Source organism: Thrips palmi, unplaced genomic scaffold, assembly GCF_012932325.1.
Source record: "Thrips palmi isolate BJ-2018 unplaced genomic scaffold, TpBJ-2018v1 HiC_scaffold_3, whole genome shotgun sequence".
Lineage (NCBI taxonomy): Eukaryota > Metazoa > Arthropoda > Insecta > Thysanoptera > Thripidae > Thrips > Thrips palmi.
In genome coordinates, this window is record NW_023144630.1 from 8,011,794 (window position 1) to 8,020,207 (window position 8,414).

The 8,414-nt window shown below is 46.9% G+C and overlaps 2 protein-coding genes across 3 annotated transcripts; one reads left to right on the top strand and one right to left on the bottom strand.

The window, feature by feature from the left end:
* Positions 1–448: 448 nt before the first annotated feature.
* Positions 449–1,319, bottom strand: LOC117648505. The gene is made up of 3 exons (XM_034391011.1): positions 1,020–1,319; positions 689–923; positions 449–597 (listed from the first exon to the last, which is right to left on the bottom strand). Exons 1-3 carry the CDS (start codon positions 1,290–1,292, stop codon positions 449–451), a joined length of 657 nt encoding a protein of 218 aa, XP_034246902.1. The 5' UTR covers positions 1,293–1,319.
* On the top strand, positions 1,277–8,001 carry LOC117648342. 2 transcript variants are annotated; one of them, XM_034390836.1, is made up of 6 exons: positions 1,277–1,402; positions 2,406–2,671; positions 3,423–3,493; positions 4,551–4,975; positions 6,085–6,218; positions 7,010–8,001. In XM_034390836.1, the coding sequence occupies exons 2-6, from the start codon at positions 2,540–2,542 to the stop codon at positions 7,553–7,555; spliced, it is 1,308 nt and encodes a 435-aa protein (XP_034246727.1). In that variant the 5' UTR covers positions 1,277–1,402; positions 2,406–2,539; the 3' UTR covers positions 7,556–8,001. The 2 variants fall into 2 exon arrangements, with proteins under 2 accessions (XP_034246727.1, XP_034246726.1); XM_034390835.1 differs by lacking the exon at positions 1,277–1,402 and having other exon boundaries at positions 2,382–2,671.
* Positions 8,002–8,414: the final 413 nt, after the last annotated feature.

Here is an 8,414-nt window from a genome sequence, read left to right on the forward strand (position 1 = left end):
TGGATAAATCCTGGAAACACTTCAAAACACAAAGCCTCCTCCGAGAATAAATTTCGATTTGTACTGGCCAAAATACATTTTTAATGATAATTTTTTTTTCTCATGGTACCAGTGTGCCAATTAATTGGTATTTCTGGCAGCGTCGTCGCCTAGCAGCCTCACCCTCCCCTCCTTGCATGAGTGGCGGCGTGTAGTGTTGGAGTCTGCCGCTCTCAGACCTATGTGGACTTTTTTCTCTCTTGCTTATTGCGTTTTTTGAGCAAATGTAAAATGTACCATTTTCTTCTTAACTATGCACAATTTTGATCGTAATAAAGATAAAATTATCAATAGATCATGTAGAAGAAATTGAAACGTACATCGCAGATGACAAAAAGTCCGGTTTAATGGACTAAGTACATTATACAATGAACAAAATAGTGCATAGCTAAAAAGCAAATAGTACATATTATGTTTGCACAAAAACCTTTATAGCAAGACATGAAAAGTCAATGCAAGTCTGAGAGTGTAAGGTCTCTTGTGCATTGATTGAAGGGGTCTCAGTAGCAGGAGTATGTTCACTAGCTGTTGATGGAACCACTGGCTCAGGAGTTGAAGCTGAAAGAAACGTTAACAATGTAATTAAAAGTGAACATCCCCAACACACAAAAACTCAGCAAATCCGCAACGTAACAAGTACACAACTTACCATCTTTAACAGGGCTGCTTTTAAGTAACTTAACCTGCCGAAAAGGCTCATCCGGATCCAGCTTCAATATGTGGTTGCCTTTCTCGTCTACACCTTCGACAATATAAGTCCCAACAGTTTGTTTAACAAATAACTTAGGTGGGTTAGGCGACAAAATTGTGGGAACAGCGTTGGACTTCAGCCTCGTTCCATCGTAAATATCAATAATCTCCGTTTGATCTTTCGTAAAATGACCCTAAAACATATTAGGAAATGTAAAATTTAGTCTTAACACGACAACTAAGCAAAATCAAAACAACACGAGAGCGACAACAGAAAACCATAACCTCACCTCACAGATGTAAGAATGTTTAGGGGTTGACTCTGGTAGATCACACAATGTTAGCCAATTAAGCTTCGTTCTCCTCCTTTCTGTTACCGTAATCATCGAAAATCCATCTTCAGATGTGTTTTTGCAAAGTTTTATAGCACAACGTTTGATGCCTGCCATACTTAGGCACCTGGACACTTTGTCCAGGCTTAGGCAGCGCGGCTTGACAACCAAAATCGCGTGGCCACAGCTACGCACGAGTACTTCTCCCTCCAGTGCGAGGGGAACGAACATTCCGACACTGCGTGCTCCGGAATCGGATGCCTGAGGGGAGGGGGAAGGAGGCGGCCGCTGGTACGCAGGCCAGTGCGGCAGGGATAACGGAATTCGGCGAACTCGGCTGAGTAAGCAAGAAAGGCTGCTGAGGGGTCTTCCGCGCGCTCTGCAGGCCGATGCCGAGCGGGGAGGTCCCGTCCGTCTGTCTCTCTCGCACCCGTGCGGGACGCCCTTGAGTGCGAGAGAGACACTCCCTTCTCGGAATCAGCCTGCAGGCAGCGACCTGCTCGCTCGCCATCTGGCAACCCTGCACAATGATTCCGAGAGTCGTTTGTCTCTCTCGCACCTGCACTGGAAGTCCTGGGTGTGCGAGAGAGACGGAGTGACGCGGTCCTGAGGCTCCCCTGCCCTTACTTCCCCCCTCCCCCTTCCCCCTCCCTGCACTGCGTCGTGGTGCGTCTCCCTCCACCACGGTGTAGAGAGACTCTCTACACCGTGCCCTCCACGGGGGTGCGTTCGAGAACTCCACCCGGGGGGAAGGTGGTAGTGGGGGTAGAGTGACGCGGAGGAAGGCAGGGGGCACCCGAGTTTCCGAACGGCTGTGGAGGGAACCCTGATGCCGTCTGCTATGTAGGTTATGGTAGCACTTACTGTTGCTGCCGTTTGTCAAAAGATGAAGTTTTTAAACCTTCAATCATATGTTTAGCACACTATTTAATGCAAAATTTGAGAGGAAAAGTTTCATAACCATTGAATATCAGAACACGAAATTTAATTTCTCTTCTCGGCACTTGCATAGCCGGAAAATCTGATCAAAAGGTTCTAAAGTTCTTGCCGTTATCGTTACAGACTTTTAAAACTGTGATGAGATAATTAAGACTAGAAAGATGGTTATGCAAAATGGCCTACTTTCAAAAACTCCCGCCAACCACTCGCGTCCCCCGACGCACCCACCTCGTCGAGCAAGGTGGATCGGGGGCCCTCGGAGGACCACCCGAGGACGTTTTCGGACGCCCCACCCGAACCTCCCCGAGGGCCCCCGAAGAGTTTTCGGACGGCGTGGGGGGGACAGAGGGCCCCCGGGTGGAGTTCTCGAACGCACCCCCGTGCGTCTGCCTGAACCTGACCCAGGCTGCCTGAGTCTTTGAGTCACGAAGTCGGTCGGCGTCGGCGCGGCGGGCGGTTCGTCAGTCAGCTCATTTCCAGCCGGCCAGAGAGTTCGTTTGTTTACGTCGCGTCGTGTTGCGTCGCGTCGTTTCGTCACCATGGAGTGTCCCGTATGCTGTGAGGCGTGGGACTTACAGGAGGTTCGGCCCAAGGTGCTGCCTTGCTCGCACAGTGTGTGCGCCACCTGCCTCAAGGGCCTGCGGAAGAGGCGATGCCCGACTTGCCGAGAGGTACGTAGGTCCACGGTAAAACTGGAAAACAACTCCGAACTACGCACTCACTTATTCCACATTGCAAGAAAAAAACACAACAAAAGTGCACCAATCCCTGGCAAATTTTTATCAGGAATTTGTTGTTTCTTCAAAGTATAAAACTTGTTGTACAAAGTACAGTAGAACCGGCATGACGAGTGCTGCGCAGTTCAGGCCTCGTTGTGGTTTGCACAATTCTCGTTGTACTTTTGTTGGATTTGTTGTACTTTTGTTGTACTATTTACACTTTTTCTTGCAGTGCAGGAGCGTGGCATGACGTTGAAACGAGCGTGACAAAATGTGACGCTTCCTTGAACATAGTGTCACGCTCATTTCAATGTGAATAAAGCTAATTTATGGCAGATTCACATCCATGAGAGCGTGACCGCGGTTCAAACTTGGTGAAATTCGCTTGCGTTGCTGATAAGATTCTTTGCATAGGAGCACCCAGATAAGATCTTTTGAATAGGACCCCTCGATTGGGACTCAAACATTAGTATGTAGCACACTTCGCTAAAATCGGGCTACTTCCGGTCATGGTCGGATGTGTTATGACTGCGTCTACCCTCTTGTGCTCCTATGTGTGTGCTCTCAGTACACACCTCAGGTTTCAGTGCAATGGCTGTAAAATTAATTAATACAACCTGAAATGCTCTCAGCTCACTCTTGCAGGGATCCCCTCCCCTCCCCGCCACTAATAATCTGATGCCTTCCTTTGTCCTTGATGCAGGCGTTCGCGGATCCTGTCGCAGATAATCATTCGCTGATAGCAGTACTGGAATCCACCTCGGGGCTGAAAAAGTAAGTCTGAGTGAGTCTTTCTCGCTCCACACGGACAATATAAGTGTAAGACAGTCTCTCCCTATTTGGCGTGAACCACAGCGTCTCACGGTAACGTAAGTCATATTCTATCCCACTTTTGTTGTCTATGGTTCCACGGGTTACGTGCAAGTGTGAGACATAGCGTTGGCAGTGCAGTGGAATGAGTAGGTCGAATAAATGGCGGCTGATTCCATCAGGTTTACACGGGTTTGGATCTGGTGGCCAGGAAGAAGCTCATTACTTTTATGGTATCTTTATGGTATCTTAAGCGGCTTGGTCACAGTATTCATTTCCAAAATTTTGAATATCGAGAATTTGTCTTTAAATATTATATCTAATTGTTTGTTGGCTATGGATTTGACTTAGATTGAATTTCAATGTGACGTTGCATGCTACGTCCAATGCGATGGTTGTAGTGTGAAAATAACATAAGGTGTGGCATGAGTTCTGAAATGTCAAATCTTGCTCAATAAACAGCTGTCCTATTTTTACCCCATGTCCCGAAATTACCCCAACCGACCCTGCACTGTTAAAAAATTGTTGTACGTGTAGAAGCAATCAGATAAGTAAAAATTTAGTTGTTCTAAAATATAATATCATCATGAACCAAAGCAAAGCAAATGCCATCGAGTCTAGAAAGCGACAATTTGTCGTTGAAGAACAAAATTCTTCTAATCACCATATACGATTTAATTTGTGTGCATACAACATCTTTTGACATTATCTACTGAATTAAAATAAATGATGAATAATATTGGAATCATCATCGTTGTGAGATTGCCATTATTAGAGGTTATTATTATTGGAGAGCCATGAAAAATAAAGTTAGCGACAAAAGTACTCAATCAGTCATCGACTTGTACCTGAGGGTGAACTGTTTATATGTCATGAGAAGTTTGTCAATGCGAAATTATTCTTTAGTTGCAATACCACTATGGCTTAACAATCTATTGGTCCCAAAACAATTTAGCAATAGAAAAGTTGTAAAGCTGCGACAAACTTTTTATCAGTGTATTTGTGTTCTTGCCGCTCGCAGGCCCCTGATGTGGTGGTGCTTGGACTGCCAGTCCGTCTCCTCGCCCCAATGCTTGGAACGACAGCACAATGTGAAGCGGCCCAAGGCGGTGCTGCGGCGTGGCCTGCAGGACCTCGTTGCGCGGTGCAGCCAGCACCTGGAGGAGCTCCAGGACGGCGTGCAGGGCATGAAGGACAGCGCCGCGGTGAAAGCGCTGCAGCTGCTCGACGTCCAGCACGCCTCCTCCAAGGTGTGGCCCGCCACCTGCAAGCTGTATGTGTGCCCCGACGCCAGCCAGACCAACAGGGTTGCCTGCCAGTGGCACGTCGGCGGCCAGGACGCCCAAGAAGACCTCACCAAGGCGCTTGTCATGGTCCTCGCTTCAGGCCGGTGCCCGGTGCAGCAGCCCATGCTGGACGAGGCGCCCGCCAAACGCAAAAGGACAGGTATGTGCTATTTGCACTGAGAATGCATTCTTAAAACCTGACGAAGTATTTTGAGCATACATATAACAAATTAAAATACTTTGTTATACGAAGAAATAGTTCGTAAATTACGAAGTTTTTTCTTTGTAAGCTTACGTATGCTCAAAATACTTTGTTATACAAACTACTTTTCTTTGTAAGGCCCAAAATAGTTTGTAAGGTTTTCTCAGTGTGAAAGAGTCACCACCATCACCCTTTCATTGGGCAACGCACGCACTGTTTTGATAGTGAACTCACGGACCGACTGACTCTAACTGATCACGCATTGATGACAAGAGACCATGGTTTATTGACGGATTGATCGCTAGCTATTACAATGGGCCTAACACGTGCTCGCCCCCCGGTCACTCCCTACAAGCGCTTGCACTGTGAGAAAAAAGTACGGAAAAAGTACGGAGCATGTCTGGTCAATAATTTGCCTGGACCGTCCGTACTTGCGAACTACGGAACGTTCCGTACTTTTTTTCCGTACCCATTTACATGGGTTTATATGGAGCAAGTACGGAACGTTCCGTACTTTTCTCCGTACCTCCGTACTATATTTTTCCGGACCATTTCCTTACAAAAGTACGGAATTTTTTACAGTGGGTGGACTTTGAGAAAAGACCGCTAACAGTTAGATTGTTTTGGAACTGCTAGGATTATTCTATTAGGACGCGTCGAAATGTCCTGTACATTCTTAAGGTTTAGTAAAAATGAAAAAAAGTCATCATCAACCAGTGAAACTCATATCATAGGGGCAGGGCGGGGAAGAACTGGACAGGGGAAGAACTGAAGGCCCCATATTTTACTCCAAATGCTGTATGCACAGGCTTAACATCTATCACGTAATGAACTGCTGATGCCTCTGAAAAACTTTTGATGGTTCTTATGTCTAAGCACACGTCAATTTAAATAAAATATGGGGTGTCCAGTTCTTCCCCGCCCTGACCCTAATGGACCTTGCTGTATTATCATAACAGATGAAAGCATTACTTCCACGTTAAACCAGTGACTGTCCGTGCACGGAACCTTACATCAACCAACTGTGCCCGTACAGTGATAATATCAGCCATGTCTTTGCATTTCAGATGAGTGTGTGCTCTATACACATTCTCAGGAGTCCAGATTTGAGGAGCCTGATGTGAAACACCTGGGCCTCTTTGGCCCCGATCAATTGGAGGATGAGAAGGCGGAGGCGCTGCTTTTCTTTCGACAGCATAGTGTGAGTGTAAATTCGTCGTTTCTCGTGTCCTGTCCCCTTGCTTCGCAATGTTGATGCATCGAGGACACTGAGAATGAAAGAGTCACCATCATCGCCCTTTCATTGATGCACGCATCGTCGCTCAAATTCGGGTGACAAGCCAGCGGTGACTAAATTTTGGGCAGTCATGAAATCATCGCCCAAATTTGGGTAACGTCGTCGGCCACGCCGAGAGGGTGAGGTGTCCGATGCACTACAAATCCAACTGTCTTTCAAGTACACACTTACAAATGCATGCTTGCAAGTACGAGGACGTCATCGGGGACCTCATGGCGTGGCTGACGACGTTACCCAAATTTGGGTGACAACGCCTGTCACCAACTTTCGGGTGGTGAATTTTTCATCACTCGAAGTTTTTGGGTGACGAAGTTCCATCACCCATTTGAGGGGTGATGGTGGTGACCCATTCACTCTCAGTGAGACGCATGTCTAAACTAAACTCAACTAAAACCTCGGAATGAAAATAATTTAGGGTCAAATTTAACATACTCGCTCTAATGAAATCTGAGCTGTGAAGTGCAAAAGTGTATTCGGCGCAAGCGTAATAGGAAGCAATACTTCTTCATAATACGAATCTTCTTTGTATTTTCGTTCCTAGATTGAAAGAAAAACCTTTGTAATGCTACCTTTGTGATATGCATGTGCCATTTCCTTCGCATCATGACAAAAGTTCTTCTTTACACATTTAAGCAAGACTCGAAATGTGCAGAAATCGCATGAATATACATTAAAGGTGCGTGCTCTGTCTGCAGGTGCGGCGGTTGTCTGTCCGCTGCGACAGTGACCCAATTTGGAGCCTCGAAGTCCTTAACGCTGCAGCCCCTGCGGTGCAGGAGCTGGAGTTGTTAATCCCTCGTGCAGAGCACTTAGCCTCGGTGCAGGCCATGCCACACCTGCGGCGACTGCACATATCCAACGCCGCTGATTTCGACATAGGACCTGCTGTGCCCCCCAAGCTGCCCGCGCCTTCTCAGTCCAGCAGCGCCAGGTGGTTGCGTGTCAAGGGCTTCGACCGCGCTGCGACGCAGGGCCTGCTTCGCTTGTACGCGGCATCGCTGAAGGTGTTATGGCTGGAGGTAGCTGCGTCTCCCAGAGCAGGATGGCCCAAAGGATGCAGTGATTTGGACGCGTTCCTTCGCCCCTGTGGCCTCAAACAGCTGTCGCGGCTGGTGCTTCTGCGGATAGGGTGCGACTCTGCGACCTGCCGCGCTCAGCTAGCGGCAGCACGGCGCGTGTTGCCGGCCGGGTGCAAAGTGCAGTGCGACTGCTGCGACGGCGTGCCGAGGGAAGCCTTCTAGGCAGCCACGCCCACTCCGTCAAGACGTCATTTCGCGCTTGCACACTACTAAAAAATCCAATGTGTGCCTAGTACACTTCCATAAGAAGTGTTCTACAGCAAAGTACACTTCTCTTGGAGGGAACTTACCAAGTAGACATGTATTGGACTGTACTAGCAATTACACATCTATAGATGGAGTACTTGTCTAACAAATACACTTCGATGGATGCGTACTCAGCACACATTGGCTCTTGTAGGGCAGCAAGCTCTGGGTATGATTCAGACGGGCTCTTGCGACTGGCGGAGGATAAGTTCTGATCGGTTGATAAATATGTAGTGCATTTAAGTATTTTGTTTCGTCTCGTTACGTTTGTTGAGACTTACTTGTGCCCTCAAAGTGCCACAACGCCCACATTTCCAAAAACTAAAAAACAATTAAGAGCCAATAAATGAAATGACCGAAAATGCCTTGATTCGTTCTTCACGCACCCCGCCCTTTAGATCAGGTGATTCAGGCCTGCTAAATCCACGGGACTCAGTCCGTAGACTGTCCAAGCATTGACCAGCTGACTCAACATTGTCCTGTAGCCAATTTAAACTTTGGAAGTTCTTTACTTTGCAGTCATAGCTGGCCCAAATGTAAACTAATAAACCCTTAATGGCACTCACATCCATGAAGCAGTTCGACAACAACAGGTCATTTATAGCAAATTTAAATGTTTGTGCCAGAGGGATTCTGCGCAACAGATTAAGCAGGAACAGCCTGACAAAAATTTATGGACTTCATGGATATCTTTCTGACAAAGTTACGAAGCATTTATAGTTTATAAAGAAATAAAGAAACACAAAAACTTTCAAAGTTAAAAAAAAATTATGGT

Excerpts from the sequence above, each read along its gene's own strand:
- LOC117648505 (XM_034391011.1), bottom strand. The coding sequence starts at position 1,292 with ATGTTCGTTCCCCTCGCACTGGAGGGAGAAGTACTCGTGCGTAGCTGT. Across the intron at positions 924-1,019 it reads AACATTCTTACATCTGTGAG|GGTCATTTTACGAAAGATCA; the intron begins GTGAGGTTATGG and ends AATATGTTTTAG. Across the intron at positions 598-688 it reads AAGCAGCCCTGTTAAAGATG|CTTCAACTCCTGAGCCAGTG; the intron begins GTAAGTTGTGTA and ends CGTTTCTTTCAG.
- LOC117648342 (XM_034390836.1), top strand. The coding sequence starts at position 2,540 with ATGGAGTGTCCCGTATGCTGTGAGGCGTGGGACTTACAGGAGGTTCGG. Across the intron at positions 2,672-3,422 it reads GATGCCCGACTTGCCGAGAG|GCGTTCGCGGATCCTGTCGC; the intron begins GTACGTAGGTCC and ends TCCTTGATGCAG. Across the intron at positions 4,976-6,084 it reads CGCCAAACGCAAAAGGACAG|ATGAGTGTGTGCTCTATACA; the intron begins GTATGTGCTATT and ends TTTGCATTTCAG.